The 26,493-nt window shown below is 41.5% G+C and overlaps 1 protein-coding gene across 2 annotated transcripts in view; it reads left to right on the top strand.

Moving 5' to 3' along the window:
* The window catches only part of ARMH3 (armadillo like helical domain containing 3), a 121,685-nt gene that overhangs the window by 40,861 nt on the left and 54,331 nt on the right, over nt 1-26,493 (top strand). For both annotated transcript variants that reach the window (XM_054277134.1, XM_054277135.1), the window contains exons 21-23: nt 10,686-10,768; nt 11,263-11,389; nt 14,057-14,132. In XM_054277134.1, coding sequence (XP_054133109.1) covers nt 10,686-10,768; nt 11,263-11,389; nt 14,057-14,132 — 286 coding nt within the window. The remainder of the gene's footprint in view (nt 1-10,685; nt 10,769-11,262; nt 11,390-14,056; nt 14,133-26,493) is intronic.

Below are 26,493 nucleotides of genomic sequence, written 5' to 3'. Positions count from 1 at the left end.
TCTGTCCTTCCTATGACCATCAGGCTTTTGTTTTGGATCAGAGTTAGTTATCACTGCTGGATGAACAGCCAAAAGGGAGCAGTTATTCACTGTAAGGTCTGAGATACCTGGTTGCCCCATCAGGTGTGCTTCACAGAAGGTCTTCAAGCCCACACTTGTCTTCTGGAATGACAAAGTCTGTGATGACTTTAGCAATGCCTCTGTGGTGTAGTGTGGATAATAGCAGTGGAGGCCCCCCAGCAGAGCTGAGTGGAACAAAGAAGCTGGAGGGAATTTGTGTAAGGAAGTATTGGAAGAAAGGGAGAGAGTTATACCTGGCACATAAAAGGAGGAGAGTTTTTTCAGGCAGAAAATTGAGTGGGAGAAGAAGACAAAGGGAATACTGGGGGCAGGGAGTCGGTATCGGGTGCGGAGGAACTGAGATAAAGGCTGGAGGTGGAAGCAGTAGCAGTGTATGGAGCCTTCTGTTCACTTGCCAAATCTAATGTTAGCTAATCTCTAATTAAGGAAAGCCACTTGGGTGTCATCTGATGGATTGATGCTCTTCCTTTGTGGATGCTTTGTCTTCAGTATGGAAGGCCAGCAGCACTTGGAGAGTTGCTGCATTTAGTGTTTGATTTTAATTTGCGGTGATGGCAGGGAAAAGCAGTGGAGCCAGGTGCTTTGGCATCTCTCAGGACACGTATCATGCTGTTTATGCAGTCTGTAATACTTTATGCTTTTTTGGATATGCCATTGTTTGGCACATTGTTTCCATATGATCTTATTTCTGTTGAACTTTCTTCTGCAACATCTGAGCTTAAAGAAGAACAATATTGTTACAGTGTTTGGATGTGATCCAGCCTGAGCTTCTCTATTAGAATAATTTTTTCACATTAAGGGACCAGAGGAATGGTACTCAAAGCAGTATAAATCTCTGGCTGTGCTGACCAGATGACCAAAAATGTTTAGGTGACAGAGAAAGATGCAGGGATTTGAGAGCTGGAAACAGGATTGACAGAAAGAAAAATCTGTGGGTGGCAAGAATAGTGTGTAGAAGCTTGTTCTACCTAAAAGCAGTGTGAAAATAAATATCAGATCGCTAGTGGAGCTAAATTCTGAAACATCTTAAAAAGAGGGCTGGAGAGTGAGATCTGATTAACCTATGAATGATTGGCAAAGGCAGTTACTAGGTACACCAGACATTCAGATCGAGAAATGTCTGTTGGTCTTGGTTCTTTTTTAGTAGCCTTTTTCAGCAGTCCGTTCACTTCTGTTCCACTACTGATTAGTGTGCAGCTCTTCCCTTGGAGTGCTAAAGAAAATCTTCAGGTTTTTCACCACTGACCATGTACCATTGCTGGTACTAGCCTGGGAATTTGGCCAAGGTCAGAAACTCTAAGTGGATATGACTCTGTTGACCTGTTTGCTTGCAGACGTTTTGGCCAACTGGAAATCTCCTGGACTGTTATGCCCGGTACCTTATTCTTTTTAAACACTGATTAATTGAATGTCAAGTGTAAGGTACTTCCTAGAGCCAGTTAGGAAACTTGGGAACAGCCAGTTCACTGGTCTCAGAAACAGCCTGTTATGCCCAATGTTCTTGGGCTGGTTTGTACAGCACTTGAGTGATGGACCGTGCTATATGTGTTGTTGTTGTTGTTGTCAAGCATGTATGAGCTATGCCAGAAGAGTTTTCATGAGTCATTTAAGCTTTTTATATAAAAAGAACTCATTTCTTCAACTCCTCCCACTTCAAAATTAGCAATGCTTGAGCAATTCACGCTGAGCTTAGGGGGTGCAGGTAACTTCTTTGCAGTTGCTATGGTTTGCTTTAAGCAAAAGCTATGTTTAAAGAAACAGAAAAGCAGTACTAATAAAGACTTCTAATAGCAAGAGTAGAGCCTAAAAAATCTGAATTATAATAATGATGAAATAGCTATTTATTGGGGTAGTTGAATGCAAAGCAGGATTAACAGTGGGTATTACCATTAGTAAGATCAGTTGAAGATCAGTTTTCAAATTGTTTTAACATAAGGCTGTAGTTCCTTATCTTGTAGCTTAGTTAATTTGGGAGATGCAGAATGCACTGTTAAAATAAGGGTACTTCAAATATGTAGCACCATTAAGAAGTTAATTTTTCTCCTTTTCATTTTAGGGTTATCAAAGCAGACTTCTACAATGCTGCTAGACAAAATACACTTTTTTTTTTCTTTTTGTACACTCTTCAGATCTTTTTGTCAGGTTCTGTATTTATAACAAGAATAGTACTGCATTCAAAAATTCTTGGGTGTATAATAAAAACATGAAAGGTTCCTGTGTGGAAGATTTTAAAGAAACAATTTTTTGCGGAGGAGAATGTTCCCCCCCCCCCCCCCCCCCGAATTTCAGTGTATATAATACTGCCCTTATGCAGTGCATATTTAAGATGGTATTGTGTAATCACTTTGTTTTAATATTTTTGTGACTGAAATGTTGATTACTGAGAGTGTGTTAGCTATGTAATTTCTGGTTCTACAACTGTGGATCAGGTCTGCTTCAACCCTCTGATTTATGTTGCTGAACAGACTGGAAGTCAGGTGATGTTGTGTCTTCCCCTCATCTCTAATCCAGCTGTCACTGTCACTTTCTGCAGCAGTTATCTGGCAAGGGAAGCTTATCATCTTGCAGCTCTTGTGGAGGCAGGATTCACACACTGGTGTACCACACAGTCGAGTTCACTGGCAAAGTTCCTGGTCACTGGATGCCATGAGAGTTTGGAAGAACATAGAGCTGCTTGGCCAGTTAGCAAATGGCTCAGTTTCTCACACAAACTAAAAGCTGTAACTTTGTGTGCCATGGAATACATTCTGGGAGTTTGCAGCCCTTAGGGGGTTCTATTTTCTTTATTATAGGAGTGTTGGTGTTTGTGATATGTGGTACTGTGTCAGCCCAAGCTGGGTTCAGGAATGCAATTGTTAATCCTGTTATCTATTTCACAGTATGATATATCTATCATACTGAAGGAATTCAGGAAAGGATTGAAATTGAAAGATGGTTTTATAAAATAATTTTTGTTTATAGTTGTGGTGAGTTGTGGGTTGATAGTTACTGATTTATTTAATTTGTACTCCTGGCAGAACTCCACGTTACCCCAAAGAAAACCCCAGTCCCATCTTACACAGCTCACTTACAGGCAGCAAGATGGGAAGGTCAGAAGGAGGACTGCAAATGTCTGCTTGTAGTATTCTGCTGTCATTCTCAGCTGGTGGGACAATGTCCTGCTCACCTTTCCACATAACCTCCTCAACCAAAGCTAGAATATTTTCATGGGAACACTCCAGCCATTTAGTGAAGTGCCCTGGTGTTAAACTCTTAAAGAAGATAGTGTAAGAAATGCAGAAACTCAGTGGCTTCTTTTAAAGGAGCATAATCTAAATTCCCTGCATGGATCATTTCAAGGAAGCATCTGCTTTTACTTAATTCTAGTTTACTTTTACTTTATGTTAAGATATTTTAATATTGATGGTAAAGGGTTGGACCCTGATAGCTAGTGAACAGAAAAAGTAGAATATCAGATTTGGGGCTGTTATTGATCACGTGGTGAGATGAGGGTGGGGATTTCTCAACATAACATGTTGCTTATATGAGCAACATATCTTGCTCAAATAAGCACAAATGGAATTTAGTCATTTGCATGGGTAAAAGTCTGGCAAAGTTTTGGTCATCCTGCCTCAGCTTGGCAGATCTCATCCAGATATGTTGCTCTGTTGTGTTTTAAATAAAGCTAGCAAATGCTGGAGAACTTGGTTGTGCATCATTAACAGTTTGCAGATCATAGTGACCTAGTGGAGATAGTGTGATAATTTCTCCTGGGAAATGGTCCCATTGATGATAGAAGTGTTACAGTCAGCTGCTCAAAGCTGTTTCTTTATCTGCAAGGAGGGATTGCAGCACTCAGAATGCAGCACTCAGAATTTATCCCATACCCCTTTTTGTGTTCAAGCAGCATCACTCCTGACTTCCTTACCTTGCAGTCTTTCCATGTTCTCAGACAATATTTCTTCTCTTTCTCCAGATTCTCCACCTTTTCTGTTTTAAAACCTGAGGCAAAAATGTGCGATGTTAACTCCCAAGACTACTGTTTAACAGTATGTACACTGTCAGACAAAACAGAACTGAGCTCAATACTACCCTTTCTTCTAAAGAGGGATGAAGCTTATGGGTGTGTGTTTTTTTAAAAAAAACCAAATTAATTATTTATTTGTAAGAAAAAAGCATATTGTTCATCTGAGCTTTAGCTGAAGTTGGAAAATTTGTGTTATTTCTTATTGCTTGCTGGATTGCCATCTAGCAGCATTGCTCTGGCATCAGCAATCAGCATTTGCATTAAGCTTGCAGTTTCACACTGTTGGCTCCATTTAGGTGGGAACAGTGAGTACCAGGGATGGGGGCTGTATAGAGAGAGTAAAGGCTTGGAAGTGAAGGAGCCTGCTCGACTAATCCTGGGAGCCATGGCTCGTGCCAGCGTGTGCTCCAGCCCTCTGGCAAGCGCTTGGTTCTCATTAAGGAAACAGCCTGCTTTCATGGATGGGCCCTTGAGAGCCAGCCATGGGGAAAAGAGAGGGCAGCTGTAGAGTGCTGGTGATGGGGAGCCTGCCAGTTGCCAGCTGCTTTTTGCCTTTTGGAGCTGTGGTGGCTGAGGAGAAACTCAGCAATGCCTGTGGCAGCAAGAGGGAGGGTAGAGGAGTCAGGTGATGGTTACAGCAGGGAGCTGGATGCTCCCTCCTGATCAGAGCACAGGGAAGGAGCTGGAGCATGTTGACTCAGGATGTTGACAGAGCTTTTATTGCTTCCCCTGCTCCCGAGAGGGGACTGCAGTGTTGGTGCAAGAGTCTTGTGTTCTAATGCTGAGGGTGATTGACAGGAAGCTGCAAGTGCTGTCCCTGAGTAATTGCTTCACTTGTCCAAGGGTGCTGGGGTACTTTGTGCCTCAGGGAGTTCTGGTGTGTTAGTTTGTAATAGCAATGTAACTATTTCTCTGTCAGGATTCCTGTTCCTACAACTCTATCTGGAAAATACCTCTGTAGGTTCTTTCCTGTCAAACCCAATCTGTAGATTCTCATCTCCTGCTGAGTTTGTGTTGATCACTGTTCTTCTGAGTGCCTGCCAAAGCTGAATGTGGCCAGATCTGCACCCTCTTAACACTTAGGTCATCTCAGAATGTCATATTTGAGCCTTTTGCTTCCTTAAATCCAAATTGCATTTCAGGTATAGCATTTTCTAGAAGTGATTACTCTGTTCTGGGGTCTCTTCTCCTCACAGCTGCACAGTGGGCTGTATGGTTATCCTAGCTTAGTCCTTTTGACTTCTAGTCTGTAACAAGAGAGTGGACTGGTCTGTGGTTATGGTGTTGGCATGTTGTGAGAATCTGCTTTTTTCACATTCTGTGCTGTAATTTCCCTCGTGTAAGGGAATCATGCTGAATTTTGGAATCCGAAAGAACATATTAGAAAGCATTGTTTGGCCTATTGTTTTTCAACACGTGTTTGGTGTTGACCATGTAGAGACAGCACACTAAGCTTAGGTGGACCTTTGATCTGGCCAGGTGCAGCCAGGGCTTGTGTGTTGCTCTGTTTATACTTCCAATGCTGTTGCAGGCAGAATGCTCCTGTTTTCTCTGGTATGCTGGAAGAACTGAAGCATAGAACGACCAGTGCTGCTTCATGGAGAATCTAATCCACTCTATTCTTAGTTGCACTCGGCCTTAACCGGATCTGGCTACAGTGAGTAGTGTGGACTTTGCCTTGGCAGTATCTGCATGTAAGCAGGATGGCTGTAGGAGGTGCAGGGTGGTTACTGTGCTGCTGAAGCACTTGTGGGCAGATGACTTCTCTGCAGCATGCAAGTGTTGTCTGGATGTCACGATCAGCTGCCTTCCAGTGGTAGATGGGTGGGGATCCTTCTAAGGGGATTGTGATCCATCTAAGGGGGTTCTGGTTTGAGACACTGGAAGGAGGACACTGAATACACTGTTGGTTCAATGGTAACTTCTAGAGGGAACGGAAAGTCACTGTTCCTCCCCGTGTGTCCTGAAAATTGAAGGGTAGAAAATTGGAGAATTTTAGTAGAGCACTGGATCTTTTTAATGGATGTTATACTGCAGCTGAGGAGCCCTCATATCTCTTTCTGCCTTGCTCCTTTCTTGAGGGCCATTATATGCACCATTAGAAGATCCTTGACCTGTAAGTGCAGCAGATGCAGTGACAGAGGCCTCTGTACTGTGCTCAACCCATCCAAGCTCTCATTGATGAGTGTTTCAGGGCTTTTCTCTTCTGCTCCATTGTGCAATAACACATCAGAGCCTTCTGATGCTCCTGGCAGAGTCTGTGCTACATTGACTTGCCCAGGGGATAATATTACTCTTTTTTCCCCCCTTTTCTCTTGGCCTACCTCCATGGTCCCATTGCATTACACATGATCCAAACAGAGAACACTGAGACAGTAAATAAATAAACCCCCAACTTTGTGTGAATCCAAATTCACCTGGGGCTGAATATACTTCTGTGTGAAACAAGGCTTACAGGGGGAGAAGGTAAGTCTACTGTGTGAATAGGAATAGGGGAAGGAGGGAGTGGAGGGCAACTGTAACAGGAATTACCTCCTTCCTGGTAGAAGAAAATGAGAGATGGTGGCTGCCCACAGTCTTCTCACAGAGGACTGGCTTGAGGGAGGGCAGCAAATAACTGAGCAGGCGTGTACTGCTGCTCCTTAGCAGACAGAGTGGCTACAGAAGCTGATAAGGGAAAGTGTCTTTAAAAGCAGCTGTGCAGCAAAAGAGCTAAGAGGTTCTTTCACTGCAGTCATTTCAGTTTAAAAAGTAGGGAGGATATCTTTGATGTCACTTTTCATCCTTTGGCTGTAATTATCCTTTGGAGAGAAAATTGTCCAAGAGTCAACGTGCTATATACCCGTTTTCACATGCAGCCTGTCACATGGCTCTCAGCATGCTTGTCCACTTGGGTTTGAGGCTCTAAACACAGGCGTCCAAAGCTGTGTTCTCTTCTTGTTGAGTTAAGAAGCACAGCCAGTGTACCCAGCTCAGGTCACTTACAGGAACATACTGGTGGCTGCTTGTTTAGTTACAGCCTTCTCCCTTTATTACTAAAGAAATCTTAATGGCACTGTTGTATTGTGAAATTATGGATGTTCCAAGACTCACCACAGTGGGTGTTTCAGGTCCTGCTAATGAATGCCAAGAACAGATATCTTTAGGGAGGAAAAAAGGGCTCTAGAGGGTACTGCAAAAATTGTTTTCCAGTTAATGTTGAAATAGATCTCATACCCAAACCATCCATTGCCGTTAAACCCTGGAGCATAATTTGGGATAAGGTGGCTGAGCCCAAGCAAGGAACACATTTGTGTCTGCCTGTGCAGCTGGGAGACTGAATTGCTCCTCTGCTGGGGAAAAAAAAAAAGAAAGATAATTTCCTGGCTAGAAAGGGCAGTCTGCAGGTGGGGTGTGAGAGGAGAGCAGTTGATTGCAGCAGGGAAAATGTGACACATCTGGTTTGGCTTCAGATTTAGGAAGTAATAAAGTTTAGGAATAGTAGCATCAGTGCTCTGTTGGAGCTCAAGGGCAGAGGGGTGTTCAGTCAGTTGGACTTTCCTCTAAAGGTTTATTTTGTGTGTGTAATTGTTGCTGAAGGGCACTAGGCATGTGAAGCCAGATCTAAAAGTTGCTAGCTCTGAAAACTTCAGGGCATAGCTGTCCTAATTTTCAGCACAGAGTCTGCCTTACAAACAAACTACAGAGACATGGCAAAGGGATTTAAAGGTTCCACAGTGTTTGTGGTCCTTAGAGACACTTGAGTAGAGGCTGCTGCAGAATGTGCTGGTGTGGAAAAAGACTGGCTGCTCTTTTAGTGTTGATGTAGTGTATATCCCAGTTAGGAACACTGCAACTTTTTTAGGAATGTGTGGTTTCCTAGCAGTTGATTAAATTTTTCAGTGCAGGGCACATAGTGGCTGTAAACCTCTGATAGGGTAGTTCTTGTGGCTGGGCTCTGAGCCCACACTCAGTTTCTTCTTCATGTGAAGCATGTCCCTCTCCTTCCTAGTTCTTTGGGAAGGAACAGCACAGAAAGTTTTGAGTGGGCTATGATTCAGTGCAATTCAGGTATAAATACTGATTTCAAGCAGAGCTAATCTCTTGTCTTCTTTGTAACTGAAACAGGAAAATTAAACATAGATTCATCACAATGGCTGAAACAAATGTAGAGCTAGAACAGAGAAAGTTCTCCTTCAAGTGTTGTCACCAATATAGAGCAGTACAAGCGCTTCAGGGTGGTTTATGAGAAGTACTGCAGTGGGCAGTTGTAGGGTGCTTGTCCTTGTCGTTTGGTGGGTGCTTGTGCTCTGGACAAATACACTTGTTCTTTTAAAAATACTTTCTCCTCTTCATGGGCAGCTTTCATGTTCGCTGATTTTGGATGGCTGTTGGTGGCTCCTTGTCACACTATGCCATGACCTGCTGACAAAGGCCATTCAGCAGGGCTCTTGTGGGAGAGTAAGAGGCAAAGAAATGAACATGGGGCTTCTCACAACTTGTCATAGGAAATCCAGAGCTCTGCTACTTTGCTTCCACAAAGCCAAGCTGCTGGTAATTGAACAGCAGCACCTGGTCACGGGCTGTGGCCCTGTGGACTTTGTGGGTGGGAAGGAGGTAAAACCAAGCTTGTAACCATGAGATGGAGAAATGGCCAATGAGCTGCTGTGACAGAGATGCAGGGCAGCTGTCTGCAGTCCAAGGCACTGACTGACTGCAGGAGACTCTTTTGCTGTGGAGTTTTGGTTACCTTGGCAACCTGTTTTTAGCTGGATCTTTGCTCTGGTGGAGAGCCCATCTGTACCTGCTACTTTGTTTTGAAACGTTTGTTTTGCAGGAAAAGAACTGACAGGGGTATTTTCAGAGCTGTGTTACTGTGGCATCCAGGCTCTGCTTTTGGTCCCAGGAGTTTGTGTGATGATGGGGTGATGATGGTACAGAGAGTTAAGTGGCTGGATTGAAAAGGTGTTAATGTATTTGCTTCATGAGGTGAGCTGCTGACATGGAAGGGAGAAATGCTATTGCTGATGGTTAATCCTGGAATAGCTCTGAAAGATGCATCACTTGCATGTCTGGAGTTTGCAGAGAATTTTGTTCATTCCTGGTTTTCAGTTCAGCATCAGGCACCTGCTGGAAGATTAGATGGAAGTAGCTTCTGCCTGTGATGAGTAAATACCCACCTTGGGCTGCAGACTTCCCTTTGGGTGTGCATGTATAAACTTGTGATACTCATGGTGAACTTGTAGTACTGTAAAGTAGAGCTTGCAGGACTGCATTTGGAATCTGACAGTTTTGTTTAATTCAAGATCAGACTGGTGTGCTTGCTTGGTTTTGCTGTAGGTTTTTTGATTTTACCTTTTGTGAATACTTTGCAATCTTGAAGGGGATGAGTATGGAAATTCTGCCCATACCTCATTCCTGTTCCCTGTGCTCTATCTCTTCCTCTTTCATAGCCTGTACCTTGCTTGGGCTGAATGGTCTTTTCTGCATTCACTGTGGAGTTCCCCCAAACCACAGTTTATTTTCTCACCAGTTACTGCACGGTGTGTGACACCTGTGTAATGGTGGGGAAAAATGGATTAACGGGTTCTACTTGTGCCTGTAAGAAATAGGAGTAATGCCTGGTATTGTTCTGTTGGATGAAGTTACTAATTAGTAGATAATTAGGAACCTTTTAAAAAAGATGTGTACAGTGTTCCAGCATTGACTTTTCAGGACATCTTAATTCAGATGTTTTAAGTCTTGAAATGTGTTGACTTCAGAGAAGAGAGTACATTAAGAATCTCTTCTAGTCAGGCATCAGCTTTCACTCCTGAACAGCTATAATGCAGAAGAAACTAGTTTTCTGAAAATTTCAACAACTAGGAAAAAAAAAAGATAAGAAACTTTACATTTTATTCAAGTGCATGGAATGCAGTTGTTTATTGTAAAGTCTGTTTGATTAAAGCATTTTTAGCCAACCTTTTTGTTAATTGCCACTGTTACTAACCGATACTGGGTGGTTACAGCAGGAGCTTTTGTTGTTTTATTATTTAAGACAAGTGTGAACCAGATCTGTAATCTTTACGGCACAGCCCCAGATAACTGACACAATAAAGTACTACATCCTCCTTTTTGCCAGTACAGCAGCATTGACACAGAGCTACAGAAAAGCTGTGCTGTGGGGGTTTTCTTACCTTTTTTATTTTTTATTACTGCGGGTATCAACAAGAGTGACAGTTTGGGGCTGCCTGTGCATACATCATGTTGGTGATATGTGAAGCAGAAACGAGACAGTTGGGTTTTCCAACCCCAAAGCTCGCTCCAGGATCTAGCTGATAGAAAAATCTTGAACTGAGTTAGCAAGGGATGTACCTTGAGCCTGAGTAGATTTGATTGGGAAGTCAGTGAAGGAGAATAAATGTGGGAAGGTAAAGTAACTGTCACTTACCTGTTTGGCAGGGTATTATAGCAACAAAAAGCACCGCCAAATCCTACATATAAATTGATACATTTCTGAGGTGAACAGCTGGCATTTAGTTTGATTTACACTAGATATCGTAAACGCATCTGTATATAAGTTGTTGAGAATGGCTTTGCTTTTTATAGTATTTTAAAAATACTTATTATTTTCTCCTAGCTTTGATCAACTTGTTGAAGTTCCTCATGTCTAATGAGACTGTGTTGCTGGCCAAGCACAACATCTTCACCCTTGCTCTTATGGTAAGCATCTTCACCCTTGCACAAATCCTCTTAATTTTAACAATTTAATTGTGAACTAATATTAGGAAGGAATTGTAATGCTGAAAGGATTCCAGAAAGGATTTCTGGCCTGTTAAGGAGTTATGAGAAAAAGGCCATGAAGCAGGGGAATATTGTGGTTGGTTTCACTAGGTGTTTGGAAAGGGCACTGCTTGGACTCACTATAGGGTGAAATAAAGAAGTCTGTGTGAGGAAAGGCCTAGTTTAATTTTCCACATTTGTTAATTTTTTTTTTTTTTTGTTCTGTGGTCTTTTGTATTCAAAATAGAAACATGCCTTTCTGGCCCTAGATAAAACAGTACTTAAGCTTCTTGTCTGTTTCTTTGGTACTATGAAGAAAATCTGCTGCTACTGCAAGCTATTCCTTTGCAAGTTTTGACATAATGTGTATTGCTTCTGTTGCAGAATAGATTTGGGGTAAGTGTTCCTCTTGCAACTTCTTTTCACTTGTATAGGTTGTGAACCTGTTCAACATGTTCATCACTTATGGAGACACATTTCTGCCCACTCCCAGCAGCTATGATGAGCTCTATTATGAAATCATTCGCATGCACCAGAATTTTGACAACCTTTATTCTATGGGTGAGTACCTCCTGACTCGTCAGGACTGCTGCTGCCTGGAAGTGAGGGTGGTGGAAGAGGGATGTTTGTGTCAAGTGTTTGCTGTCTACCTGCTACCGATGTCTTCTGTGCTGAGTGAACATCTTTTGTGCACTAGGGCATGTTAGTAAATTAAGAATTGAGAGAAGGATAAGCTTATTAAAAGGATAAGGTTTTTTTAATGTCACAAAAAATACGAACAGGCTCCTTGCCCCTGCCTCTGTCACCTAATGTTGGAAATATAAATTTATTGTCACAATGGAGTATGTGGTATTTCATGCATTTTGTGTAGTTTTCTTCTGTTACATTTGACAATTTCAAGTCAAAAAGCAGGTACATGCTGCAGAACTACCCAGCACAGAGAAACACTGAATGCAAGTAAGAATTTGGAAAAGAATTTGAGAAACTTACAGCAGGAGGCTTGCTGTGCTAGACAAATCACATCCACTTCACTCATTGCCAAAGCAACCAAGAAAACAGCCCTCACAAACCTGCTTGCAGTGACAAGTGAATTGCTGGACTGAAGAATGTGCCCCCTGGCAAAACAGGGAGAAGCTGCCAACCTTCAAGAGAGAGGGAAGGGAGCCAAGTGTCACCCAGCAGGGAGGAGGAACAAAGAAAAGCAAGGAATGCATGGAGGCATAATCAGTCAGTGTTAGACACTGGCACCTGCAGCCCAGGGTAGCTGCACCAGCACTGGTGTGCTGCATACTTGAAGCTGTGAAAAAAGAATATAGCTGTGTTCAAAGAATGAAGCTTTGTTTGCTTCATTCCAAAAGGACCTTTCATTCCTTCACCCTCGGCTCCCTTCTCAGCCTGATCACCCAAGGAACAACAGGAATTTATATAAATGTTTAAGGAGAGCTAAAGGGCAGACAATTGGGCCACAGCCCTCTTCTGACATGGGGGAGAAACATCCTCACCTAAATGAAAGTAGCTGAGTACGCCCTGTAACTGCAAGCAGAAACAAACTGCCCTTTTGCATAAATTTCCCACAGTTTTCAACTGTTACATAAGGGATTGCTTGGCCATTTTTGTACCTTCTGAGTGCATAAGATTTTTTGCTTACCCATTTTCTACTCCCTGAGTAGAGCTGCAACTAGTGAAGTGAGGTGTGGTGCTCTTACTAGGTTATATGTTTTTCAAACCCATCCCCTGTAGAAGCTGAAGGTAAGTGGAATAGAAGAACAAGGCACTTAAATTCTTCCTCAGTTGGGTTGCAAAAGGCACAACTGAGCTGTTGAAACAATTTATCACATGTATGTTTGCCATCCTCCTATGTAGAGTAAACCCTGTTGAATTACTCTTGCAGATGCCTGAATTGAATATATTGCTTCAGATATTCTAGCACAGTACCTACTGTGGGACAAAACAATGTTACTCAGAGATGACAGCTTTTTTCTGCAGATGGCATGTAATGGTAGAATAGAAGGTGAGAAGGTAGCACTGTCTCAAGCTAATGAAAGCTACCAGGTGGCCTGATAGCTTCCCTTTGCTTGTCAGCCCATCTCTGAGACTCCAGTGACCCTTCTGTCCCCTAGCCCTGGGGTATTAGCAGAGATGAGAAAGCAACTCAATCCTTTAGTTCTTCTGTTAATGTGGTTGAAACTTTCCATGTTGGGAGTGGAGGTGGAATCTAATTGATTTGTTTTTTTTCTTTTGTTCTGAAACTGAACTTGATCCAGATCTGCAGGACTGAAAGGTTCAGTCAATTCCTTCAATTATAAGCATAAGTATGCAACCACTGTGTTTAACCATTCACTTGTAGAATCCATGCTTCTGCATGATCCTAAATTTGGGTGGTGAGCTGTTCCTTCACTTCTAAATTGAGGGTGAACAATTCTTGTGGAGTCTAACCTCCAGAAAACCCTGTATCTACAAATTCATAGAAAATTCCCTTTGTTCAGGCAAGATGGAAATTAATCAAAACATCTGCTACAGGATCTGTTATTGTTTTGATGCTTGCCAAGGGTTGTGCAAGTAACTGCCACCATAAAAACACTACATATTTTGACCTAAATAAGTATTTTTGGTACTCTGGCAGAAAAGAATTGGATTCCCTAGAAGTTCTTCCTGTTGCAGAATGTTTTCAGATCTGCTCTTAAGTCTGTCAGAGACCATCTGTGCAGGAGAACACCACCCTTCTTCCTACAGGCAGTGCTTTTTCTTTACCCTGGTGTGTAATTTCTTTCTGCAGCTCTAGATAAATGGGCATGTGAAGAATTCTTCATTGCTGGAGAGGGTTTTAACTGCACTATGTAGTCCAGTTCAGATGGAACCTTGCTTTAGCAGGAGCTGAAGGAGAACAGCTGTGTGTGGAATGAGAGCTGTTCTAGGTTTGGGATGCTGCTCTGATTCTGGAGAAAATAAACTCTGTGTGTGACAGTGAAAGCAGTTGGGAGCACCCAGGTTCTCCCATCCCCTGTGGCTTAAGTCATTATTCTGTTCTGCTCACCCCTCCCATGTCCCTTATGTTTCTTAGATGGGCTTTGAAGGGAATTTCTACCCTGGATCACAGATTCTCAAAGATGATCTTTGTTTTGATGTGGTTCCTGGACTGCCATCTTGCCAAAGCAGATTTTTTTTCCTGTTTTGAATTATGAAATTACCAGTTCTGTGCCAGCACTGTTAACTTTCTTCTCCTTTCAGTTCTAAGGCTGTCTACCAATGCTGGTCAATGGAAAGAGCCTGCAAGCAAGGTGACCCATGCATTAGTCAATATTAGGTAAGGAGTGGAAGTTAATTGCTCTTTTAAGGTTTCTCATTTCCTGTGTATGACTACATTTTTATCATGACAGTTACACATTTGTTTTAATGAATGTTGTTTTGAATCTGTTCTACTTGTTGGGCTAAGTTGTTGCTCAGACAGGGCTTGCAGGCATAAAGGAATGATTACTGGAGTTTGATTGTCCCCTAATAATTCTCAAGTCTTCTGTAGACTGAGTGCTTTCAAAGCATAGCACAAACTGTAATGAATTAATCCTCATATCATTCTTGGGAGAAGTTATACAGTAGAGAATAATGCTGTGCTGGCAGAGCAGTTGTGAACCTAATAGATTTCTGTTGCATGGTTCTATAGCAATTCCACAAAGCTATGAAGGGGACTGTAAGCCTGCTGTAATAAGCAGATTTGAGGCCTCTTAACATTGCAAGATTTTTGTGTGTTTAAAACTGATTATTTAAGGACATTTCAATGTTCTCTTAAACCTCCACTTCCTGTTCAAGGGCAGAAGGGAGAAATTATGCTTTACTTGTAAGGCTAAGGTGTGTAAATCTAGGTATGTATTCTTTCATAATGGGAGTAATTTATTTTTATGGCAGCTACTAGTGACCAAGCTGGGTACTGGGTAAGAAGATCATGGATATAATTGATTGGAAAATGGAGGAATGTTGAGAGGGAAAATTTCCTTCTTAGCTCTGGCTTATAAGAAACCCTGTAAGATAAAAGTACTTCTACTGAAAAAAAATCTCTGTATCACTTCCCTAGTCACTCCAGACATTTGGCGTCTGTGCAACACCAAGTAGCTCAGTAGTCTTGCATTGCTAGTACTCATTGTTTTCCTCATTACAAAAGACATTGTGTAGGACAAACTCCCTGAGGGCATTTTTCAAGTCAATATACATCTACATGTCTGTAAGCCACCTTAAAGGTTCCCTCAAAAAGTCTGTAAGCATCATATATGATTCTAGACTTATTTTGCTGCTATCCTTATTTTTGCAGTTTTTTAAACAGATGTAAGTGAACATGTGTGGGTAGATAGTGCACTTGGAGTGAAGCAGCAGAACAGGTGGCTGTTGACTAATGTCACTAAATGTGACAAAGTGCCTGCTCTGGGAATGCTCAGTATAACCAGCAAGAGAAGTCTACACTTGGAAGAGAGAAAAACCAAGTGATCACAGAGAGTTTGTGCTCACCTCGGGTTTGTGGAACCAAGGCTTTGCATGGGCTTATTTCCTGTTGGCTTTGCAACTGCTTTTTGTGAAGATCAGCATTCAGTTGAAACAAAATGTAACCAAAAAACCAGCAAAACCCTCACTTTGTGTGTCCTGTTACGGTATGAACATGATACACCTTCAAGGACAACCTGTATGAGACATGTTCGTGTCTGCAATCTGTGGAGCCTCTACTCTGTTTCTCTTCTGGACTTACGGTAGCTTTCCTCTGCTCCTCCCAACTGCTCATCTATGCTGAAATTTCATTAATGACTGCTTTTCATTCAGTAAAATCAGTAAAGGTCTAAATTACAGATGATTCAAGGCCTTGAGAGGGATTAGAATTCTGAGAAGTTAGTCTGATTTATCCCATTTCCTCACTCTCAAAAAAGAGAAGGAGGAGAGTTTTGTCTTCTGTTTTGTCTTCTTCTGGTAGTAAAAATACTACATCTGAAGGGTTCTTTAGCTGAATAGATTTCAGAGCAGCCAGAGAAGTCCAAAGGTAGTGTGCTTTTGTGAAGACGTTTGACAGTGTGATGTGACAGGGACTAGAACCCGGCTTAGCTCCCCATTATCTGTATTTCCTGTTTGTTTCTGCCCCTTTGGTTTTCCCTTAGCGTGGTCTTAGTGTGCTGTCTTATTTGGATGCTTTTGCCATGAAGGAAATGAATTTAGAGAAATCCACACTGGATTTTTTCCTCCCCTTGCTTCATCATTCTGTAAAGTTTTTATGAGCAGTGATTACCTGCTTTTTGCTGTAACTCTGAAGTGCAAAGTCATGCTTTGGTTTATATCTTGGTCTCATTACACGAGCTATTTAAAAATAAATAAGCATTGCAATTTCCTTATCCTAGGGCTTTTAGTGGGTTTTAGAAATATAAAAGCATCTGCCTGTGCATGCATACAGTGGGCTTTAACAAGTGTCTTAAATCCTAGTGTACAATTTTATGTGCATTTCTGCTGGGAGAGGAGTGGTGTGTTATTTACAGTGTTTCAAGGCTGCAATGCATTTGTGTTACAGGAGTAACTATTGAGGAGGCACTGAAACAGTCCTCCTTGTACCCCACAGTGCTGGACTGATGAGTTCTGCTGATTAATTGCTTAAATAGACAGGATGAGTAATGCCTAGAGAATCTTAGACACGTTCTTCTTTAAACTCAGCCGCAGAGAGATCCCACTTTGTGTGTCCTATTATGGTATGAAGAGCACCCTTTAGTTGGACTAAAAATTCTCCAGTAGGGTCTGAGTTTTGTTGTTGCTGATTATTTGAATTTTGTTGTCCTTACTCCTGTCAAAAAAGCAGTCATGAATATTCTTTTTGAGTGTTAAGAGATAGGGAGACTATTCCTGCCTTCTTTCCTTTCTACAGATAATTCATAATTTCTGTCCAACCCAAAGAAAATGAAAAATTGAAGAAGAAAGAATAATAATATCCTTATCTGTCTGAAAATCTTACATACCAAACCAGAATGAGTGATTCTGATTGCCGTCCTATCTCATAATAGTCATTATAATTTCTCTCTGTGGATTTGTCTCTGTGGTTTTCATAAATAATTGAGATATGATAGACTGCAAGATATAGCTGCAGCACTGATGAGGTTGAAATAGGAAGGTGCAGCAGTTGGTGGTTTAAAAACTCACCTTCTCACCTATGAGGAAATAAACACATTTTGAGACAAGTTTTTTTTTAAAAACTAATGCACCTCTTCAAGATAACATTGTGCAGATTTGCATTTAATGAGAATTTTATTAACGCGGGGTTCAAAGGGGCATTTTCTGATTGACTATTCAGTGAGCAAGGTGGCAGATGAATCCCTGTATTCTTTTAATAGACTTTCTCCTGATCAGGATTTTTCCAAGGTGAATAAATAGATTAACTCAATGATTAATAGGCTGAATTTCTCCCTTGTCTGAAATTCAGTCCCGTTGTAATTTTATTTTTCTCACTGGAACATTTTTAATAAGCAGAGAGTAAGTTTGTAGCATGGAACTGGATGATAGGATTTTTTTTTAGGTGATTTCTGTGCTGTTGTAGCATAGGCTGCAATCCTCACTTGGGTGCTCTCATTCACTCTTCCATCTTGCAGCTACTTTTGTTCCACTTGAGCCACCCTGTGTGATGCTTTTTCCTTGAATGGAAGGTGCTGCTTCTCCGAGGGCTCCTTTGGGACTGTAAAGGAGAGACTGGGGATTTGGGAGGAGCACTCAGAGTGTTGCATGGATGTGTATAAAATGATTATGCTTGGTGCCAGTCTACGTAGGAGCACTCTGAAGGAACATTGGCAATTTTAGCTAGGCCAAATTGGACTGTGCTTGTTTGTTGTAGGACACTTGTCATCCTGGCCCTGAAGCTATAGCTCCTGATAAATTACCAGCACTCACAGAACTGCATTTATTGAAAACCTTGACAGAGGAGAAGGCTCCATTCAGATATTTGTTAGAAAGTGGGCCACTGCAAGCAGTCCAGCTAGTACCTTCAGGATTGTTCCACCAGACTGCAAGGAATTTAGCATTTGTTTAAGGAGAGAGAAGGCCAAAATGCTGCTGACCTAGTCATGTTGCAATGGCTTTTATGCAGGATATGTGAAAGTGGACCTGCTGGTAGAGAAATGCATCTGTATTCGTGGTGTAGGTGGTGACCTACAGATTATAGTCAGCTGAGACTGCGTGCAAAATATGTGTTTATATCTGTACACACACACTTTCTTCCTTGCCTCTCTGTACAGACTAATAGGCATACAAACACATTTCTTGCCAATATGAATCAGAGTGAAAATGGGAGAACAAGCTTAAAGCCTGTTCATGAAAAGAAATGGTCAAGAAAATCTATGTGCATGTATGTTAAAATACAGATATCTGTATGAACATTGCAGATATATGCACCTATATAAATGTGAATATCCATATATGGATGTCTGTGTATATATAAATGCATATATAATACTTATACAGACATATACACATATATACACTTAAATTATATATATTTACTGACATATAGAACACACACATAGACATGTTTCCTTTGGCAATGGGCTTATTGAAGCCATAATCTCTGAGTTGAAAATACCAGGGTTCTACCAAGCTAGAACCTTGTTTCTAGCCTCTCCCAGATGAACCACAAGGGTTGGCTATAGATGCTCAGGTGTTGTTTCTTCCAGCAGTGTGGTTGCACTGGATGAGTCCCCTGGGACTGTGGGACCATGTGGAGCTGCTCAGAGCAGCAGAGGGTGCTCAGGCATGCAGGTTACAGCCCAAAGTGATCTGGAGTTCATTCCCTGCAATTCTTAAAACCACCTGTGAGGACTACACTGATGGAATAACAACTCCATGGAATTGTTCACTGAGGTGTGTTTAATGGTAATGACCTCTGACATGCTGTCACTGCTAATCAGCCTGACTGAGCTCAGATCACAGGATAGTACAAGGCAGTCAACAATTATTTTCTTAATAAGAAAAAAGCAACAAGGTCTAAAGAGAAACTCAGCAATGTATTTTCTCAGTACTTTTAAATTGTAACACAAGCTTGACAAGATTATGGATCAAATTCTTACTAAAATGATGTAAGAAAACTTCTGAAGTGTATGTATCCAAGCTATTGGAAGAATTAGTTCATTGCAGTTTTCAGGTGGTAGTGTGGTAGCTGGAAAAAATTCTGATCTGAAAATCTGAAAGCAGATTTTAGATGAGGATTCTGGCTTTGTTCTGGTTCTTTTTTAGAGATCTGTGGTCACTCCTAACAGAAGTAGCAAAGGTAGCAGTCCCTTCTTGTCATTTCATGTGTTTCTTGTTACATGCTTTTCTGGCTGCAGAGGGGCTTTGGCACAGCAGAACAGTTCCTGAAATGCCACAGCAGTTACAACAGAGTTATAGTGGTTACTCAGAATTCACCTGCTACCACTGCTTGTTTTTCACTCCACCTTGCAGTATTGTGGTAGGGAAAGTTCCTTTGCTAGGAGCAGCAGATCTTGGTGTGAACAGGTTCTGGCACCTGAGCAGAGGAAGCAGGCAGATTGAAATGGAAAGACCTTATGACCAACAACATTATAGCAGAAGAATCAAAAAAGAAGGAAATTCCTATCTTGAGTTGTCATGTTTCATCTTTTCACAGCAGTCTAACACACGTTTCAGTTATTTTTGTAAGTATTTAAGGCTTTCATCTAGTTGTGTAACTTCAGTGCTTCGTTTCTTGTACATGATCCAATTTCTTCTCAAGACAGGAGTGTTAGTAGTTTTCAGTTGTTGTTCTTTATTTACTAACTGATTCATCTTGGTGTGTTTCTTTTATAGAGCCATAGCCAATTTCATTCTGCTATAATTTTCTTTCATTCTTTCTCATTAAGCAGTGGCTTAATTAAATGTTGTCTCTGCCACTGGCCCCAATCCAGAGAGCAAATCTGTTGGTTGAGTGGTGTTGTATGTGCCATTTCCACAGACACAGCAGCATGATACATCCCAGCTCACCTTCCTGCTTTCTGCCAGTTACTTCCATTTCAGTCATGAAGGGACTCTGACATGTCCAGCCTGTTTTCTCTTTAATGAACTTCTGTTTTCAGTAGGTTTTCAAAAGGGTTGATTTCTTTGTTGTTTGCTTCTTTCTGTGGTGACTTTCTTTCTGGAGCTGATGCTGATTTTAAGCAAAGATGTTTGTGTGGCAAAGAATGCCTCTGTCTGAGATACTATAGCCATGGCTTGCTTTCTTCAGTGCATTTGGATGCCATTCTGCAGAGATCACTAAAATTTCATCCTCAAAGTAAACAAGGCTCTTTGGATTGGAGTGGTTGGAATCTTGGATTTATTTCTAGGACAGTAGCCTTGCTTAAGTGGCTTTTGTAGCTTTTCCCCAAGGTCTGCAATTGTATCAGCAGCTTTCATCTCCTTTCCTCTGTCTCAAAGGTGACAGGCCGGCCTTCAGGAGGGGTCTGGGAGCAGGACCCACTTCTGTACTTCAGCAGCTCTGTAGGGGTTGCTGTGGAGGTGAGCCCTGTGTACAAGGAGGATTGTTTGCTGGGTGGAGAGGAAACTGCTCTGCAGAGCAGGCACTGCTTGGCAGCCTCTTCTGAATTTCAGCTGGCCTCATAGTTCATGTGGTCCTTGTAAGATGAACATCTCAATGCAGTTTGCCCACTTGAGAACTTTCGTCCTCCTGGACATTTTATTGGAAACATTTCTTCCTTGAAATGTGAAAGATTTGCAAAGTTAGGCAGGATCTGTAGGCTACTTATCAGTTTGGTGAGAAGTGTTGCCTCCATTGCAAATGTATTAGGACCCAGATTTCATTTGTTCATTGTCAAATGCTCTGCTCTGGGAATAGGGAATTGCTATCTGCAGATCTCTGCTGGACTCATGGGTGCAGATTGTAGGCTTACAAGGTGGAGTTAGTTAAGCTGCTAGCAATTTTTATTTTTTTTTGAAAGCTGTGTATGCAGCCTTGGAAGTGTGATGTTGGCACATCATTTCAGTTGTTGTGCTGATGAATTTGGAGTGTGAAGCTTTGGGAAGACAGTAGAGAAGTCAGAGACTTCTCAGTGCAATTGAGGATTGAGGTCTCTTGTTTGATTTATGGGAGTGACTGTGCACAGCCTGGTCTGAAGAAGTGGGGCACCAGGCAAGAAATTGTTTTTTGTTTTGCTTGCCAAATACCTTTCTCTGTAGAAACATCAAAGTAGTGGAGAGTATATGTCAGCATGGGGAGTACTTCCAGTTTATTTCAGAAGTGGATATAGTATTTATTGGTCAGAAGGTTTTTTTTCTATGCCATTTGCAGATCTTTTGGTCTCGAATCCCAGTGCTGGACTACAGGCAAATTATGTCTGAGCTCAGTAATGCATTAAAGCAGGTGCTGCAAACCTAGGATGCAGACTTGTAAACATCCTGTGTTTTTTTGTTGAAGCTCAAAATCCTGAGAGCTCTGCTGTTTCTCTCTCTGAATTGTTGTATTGTTTCCTCCTGCTTATGAGAACAATCTTCATTACTTCTCTGGTACTGTGGCTGGCATGAGTTCAGTTCCTAATTGATAGAATTCAACCTTACAGTCAATGTCTTTGTTGGCTGCTCTGTTGCAGCCAGGAAGCAACCAGATTCTTTTGGCCCCAAGAACTGGCTCTACTGGAACATGATTGAAGCACAGTTTGAAACAGCTGTTTATAGCTTGTCGAAACTTCATCCATGCTGGTTTTATTCTTTGGGTAAATATAAGGGACTCTGATCTCTGCTGGTCTCAAATCTGGCTTTCAAGATTTGCTTCAGTGGAGAAAGAACATTAAGCAACTTTCTTCATAACCCAAACAATGTAAAAATCATTGTGAGCTTAAATAACACCTTTTTCCCTTGAAAAGTGATGTAGTATAATGCTGTTTTGCTCTTTCTGTTTAAAAGAAATCTGTTGCTCACAGCAGCAGCCAGAACTATTATTCCCTCTGAAAGTCTGGTCTGTGGGATGTGTACTTAAAAGAAAAGCTTTTCAAAAGCCAGTAACATGTATTTCTTATTATCTTATACTAGTGGGGGGCCTAAAATTTGGATTTGCCCTAGGAATGTAAATGCCCTGTTCTCCTAATCTTCCTTTAGTACTAAACTGACAAAGTACCCACTCATTAAGTACATCTGCTCATTAAGGTAATGAAGTACCTACCTTATCTTGAGCTGATACCCAGGATAATACATTGTTAGCATGACTGCAGAACTGCAGTCTGTGCTTTTAGTTGGTTTTTTTCCCTGGTGCACTCCAGATTGCACTAGAATCTGGAGTTCAGTTCCCAGGGGACTGTGAGAGGAAGACATCTTGTTTCTAAGACTTTGTTCTTTTAAATAAATACTCATTTCAGCTTTTAAAGTGTTGGGGTTTTTTTAGGAGCTCCAGCCATGAAGGTAGAAAAGGTTGTCTTACCCTACCAATAGGTTGTCTTGCCCTATTTGTCAAGCAAAACAAAAACCAATTTCTTGCCTGGTGCCACACTTCTTCAGATGAGGCAGAGCGCAATCACTCACATAAATCAAGGCTGCAAAGGGGCTGACTTTGCAACTCCCAGGAAAGTAAGCTGCTTGGAGGGGAGGGGAAAAATGGAACTTGAGTGAGTGTGATTTCCACACACCACCCTCTACCTTCCAAAATGTGAAGTCTGTGTGCTCTGATACCTCTGAGTACGCATAGAAACTAAGATACATCAGAGTTTCTGGTGGCCTGAATGAAATCGATTGCTTGGGAATCCTAGAATGCAACCTTTTATTCCCACCCTATGTAGTCTTTAATTTTTTTTTCTAACCCTTGCAGCTGTAAGAAAATTCTGGCTGCAAGGAAATGATGGCATAATGCTCAAGCAGAGTAGCAGTTTCTCCCTTAGCCCTGAGGTCAAACTTCTATTGCCTGTTTCAAGGGATGCTGACTGAAGGTTCACCAGTCAGAAATGCCTGTGTGTTTGGCTGCTTCTCAGCAATCAAAGCCAACCAGTTTAAGGTAACAGTGATCTCATGAAGAATTCATCTCTGTTGGGTACCTGATTCTGATATCTCATCCTGTTAAGGGTTTAGTTCAAGGATGTTCCACTGGCAAAAGTGCCCCAAGTGTGCTTCCTCAGCCTGTGCTCTGCTCACTTGGGGAAGGAACTGACAGAGTTCCTGCCTTCTCTTCTGTAGGAGCAGCCTGTATCATTCAGCTGCATGTAGAGGAGGAGACCGGAGAGCTGACTCAGGATAAGACTCTGTAGGCAGGACAAAAAAGGACAAAACAATGTGTTTAAATGTGGCTCTGTTCTCAAGCCTTCACTGGATACACACATGTGACTGGTTGTGTCAGCCTGCACAGGGTGGAGGCACAAAATGCTCAGTGTTACGGACAGCAGGACAGTCCCTCTAGGCAGCATTGACCTGTTAAACTAGTTTTAATGAAATGTTAGAAATGTTATCAAGTGTTCTTTATGGTTATGTCCAGAGTCATCAGTGGTCACAGATGTGATGCTTTGCAGGGTCTAAACTTACATGTTCTCTTGCTTGTGCTGGTGTAGTGCAGGGTGGCTTTTGCAAACTGTTCTTGCTGTTAAAATCAACATAACCATTGCCTCAAGCACTGGGCTTGAAACAATAGTACTGTGAGCCCAAAAAGTGGGAACTTGGGTGTTACTGGGTCCAGAGTGTGAAGTAGGAGATCACGGACTCATTGGAGGCATCTCACTGCAGTGGAGTCCTGTTTGATAGGATAGAAAAGCATGGTCTCAAAAGCATCTTAGTTTCAGGGTGACCAGAAGTGGAATGACCTTAAAAGCTCCCTGGCAATCCTTTTGCCTGACTTTGCTAGAGAACTTTGACAGCCTAAAGCTTTTTCATGTTGCTGCTTTAGTGATTAATTAGGTCATCACTTTGTGTGTTCATTACAGTGGCATTTTTCTTCTCATTAGTTGGATTATGGAAAGTTTTTGAGTCTGTGTGGGATGGGAAGTAATGCAACCTTTGTGGCCAAGGGAAGGATAATTTCAAACTTTAGAACATTGAATTTCAGTGATGGCTTTGGGTACTGTAAAAAAAAATGCTGCAATCTGCTATACAAAATGCGGCTGGTAAGTGCTTTGAGGGTAGGATAAATGCCTTTTATTCTAAACAAATGTGATGTTGCACACACTTTGCATGAGGAATTTTAAACTGGATCCTTCTGGAAGATTGTGTAGTTGTGTATTGTGTTAATTAATGTAAAGCTCTTGCTGCTGGCAGAGGAGTGTGAATATGATATACTTCATATAATGTCCTTCATGGTCTGTCTGAAAAGACTTTACAGAGAGGTCATTAAACAAAGCAGTGTACATGAACGAAGGCCAATTGTTTTTATTTACCATTTTTTCTAATTATTTATTGTCCTCCTTGTAATTTTGCAACACTGTTTGCTTTGAAGTCTGGGCTTTACATTAATTTTTTATGATGTTTGAGATGAGCTTGTCTGGGGCAGACATTTCCTTGTAAACTTAGAAAGCAATAGATCTGCCACACGTTGTTCTTGATTTCTTGGTTTGAAAGCTGTGGTTGCTTTGAGGTTAAGCCCACGTGTGATCTATTGAGCCTTGCTGAGGGAGCAGACTGTGCAATTCTTGCTGGCTAGCACCTATTTTTCTTCCTTGTTTGGTGACTTTTACTCTTAGCATGAGCTAGTGTCAGAAATGAAAAGTCCCAAAACAAGAGTGTCCAGGATCTGAGGTTTGCTTGGGGAATAAAGTCAGATTGCAATAAAGGAGGCTCTTCTCAGAATGAGTGATCCCATGGTGGACCAGGTGGCTCAGTGCAACCTCCATCCTTGGGACTTGTTCACACCTTGCCTGAACATAGCTGTGAGCGAACTGTCCCGGTGCTGGATACAAAGTTGGGCCATGGAACCTGCCAAGTCCTTTTTAACCTAACCCATTTGATTTTAGAGAGCAGTCTCTTCACTGCATGGTCAAATGGTAAAAGCAGCAAGAAAGCTTGTTTTCATGGACTGTCTTGTGCTGTGTGTTAACTCTGGACCTGTCTCCTAGATGTGGGGCACTTACATCAGTAGATGCTTGGCATCTATTTTCTTTCCCTGAAAGGTCTTTAAAGGGTAAAAACTAGAGAACTTGCAGTATGTGTTGTTGCAGATGCCCAGTATTGCCTGCTGCTTCTGATCTTACCAATAAATTGGATCCTGCCAATGAGATCCAACTACACAACTCAGTCATTTGTGAGGAGAAGCTGTTCTGTGTGATTAATGCTGTGCTTGATGACAGGCATGGAAAGCAGAGCTTTGACTAATGCCCATAATGGCTCATCCCCTGTGTGTGTGCCTTTAAAGGAAGTGGCTGTGCTTATATGGGATTGAGGGCATTTAAGAGGCAGCTAATGACAAGTGAAAATGATAGCTAGGGTGGATTAATTGTTAAATGAATTGTGCCTGCCCTTGCTGTCATTTTAATGTGGTGTTGGTCTAAGGATGATGTTATATAGCAGCAAGGCATCAGGGAGCAATTCCATGCACTTGGGTTCAGGTCAGAGGAGTTTAAAGGCTTAGCCATCAGGAGTTTTTCCTCTACTTTTTACATCTTTTTGCAGTGTGGAGTTTTCTTCTTCCCCTCTGGGAGTACAAAAATCTTTGTTTTGATTAATTTTGGTTTAATAAGTTTTTTCCCTGTGCTTTTTTGGACAGTGGAGTAAAGCAGTGTTTTCTCATGATCAGTTGAATAAAAGCTTTGCATTAACTGTTTCTGGAATGAGGTGATACTAACTAAACTTAGTCTAGAGCATAGCTTAGGGATTTTTTTCTTATTTTTTTAAATTGTACTCTATCTCCAGGACTACATATTTAACTTTGATTTGTCATGGGGCTGCTTTATATTCATGCCTTCAGTCTGAGTGGAGCATAAGGGAAATTAAGCTGGAAGAGAACTGAAAGCAGCCAGCCATAGGTCTCATCCTGTCATTACTGTGAAGAAATTTGTCCTTTGAATTGATTTGGAGTGACAGTTGGCCAGGAAGGCATTGGCAGAAGTTGTATGTCTCTTGCAAGCTTTTGTTCACACATGGCCAGTAGCCTCATTTGAGTGAAATTTTTTTGTGTGTTTTCTAGATGAAATGTTATCACACATGTTTCAGTAAAGTTTAATGGTCCCTGAGAAGACTTAACTGTACGATGGGGTTCTTAGGGCCCTTTTCCCTCCTAATACTTTATTTTTAAAGTATTTGCTGTGTTTGGAGATGAATCAGTTTGGGCCAAGGGCACTTAGAGGATGTGAGCTTTGATTGCTTTCAGCCTGCTAATCTTCATGATCACTCAGGCAGAAGAAAAATAATGCCATCTACACAGGAAGATAGACTTTCTGTTAAGTATTTTCCTTTCCTAAGAAGAGAGGAGGCCTTCAAATTAATCTTATATAAAGATAAACTTGTATGGGGACAGGAATCATGATTTCTTTCTGAAGAACTCTTGGCTCATGCTTTGCCCAATCCAGCAAAGAGAAAACTAGTGGATACTGCTAATGTAGTGGAAAACAAAAGTGATGTAGAACAGCTTCTGAAGCTGAAGGGTTGTTTGTAATGGGAACAAATGGATGGGGGGGAGTATCATGAATAAATAAAAGTTGGAAATGAAAGATTTTCTAAAATTAAAAGCACTGAAAGGCTGGGGCACTCCTGTAATCAGTTAGAATGATGCAATC

This window comes from Melozone crissalis, unplaced genomic scaffold (genome assembly GCF_028551555.1).
Source record: "Melozone crissalis strain CALT ecotype California unplaced genomic scaffold, PUWL_Pcris_2 ptg000019l_1, whole genome shotgun sequence".
NCBI classification, from domain to species: domain Eukaryota; kingdom Metazoa; phylum Chordata; class Aves; order Passeriformes; family Passerellidae; genus Melozone; species Melozone crissalis.
Note: the sequence above shows the minus strand (reverse complement) of the source record. Positions and strands in the feature narration are given on the sequence as shown.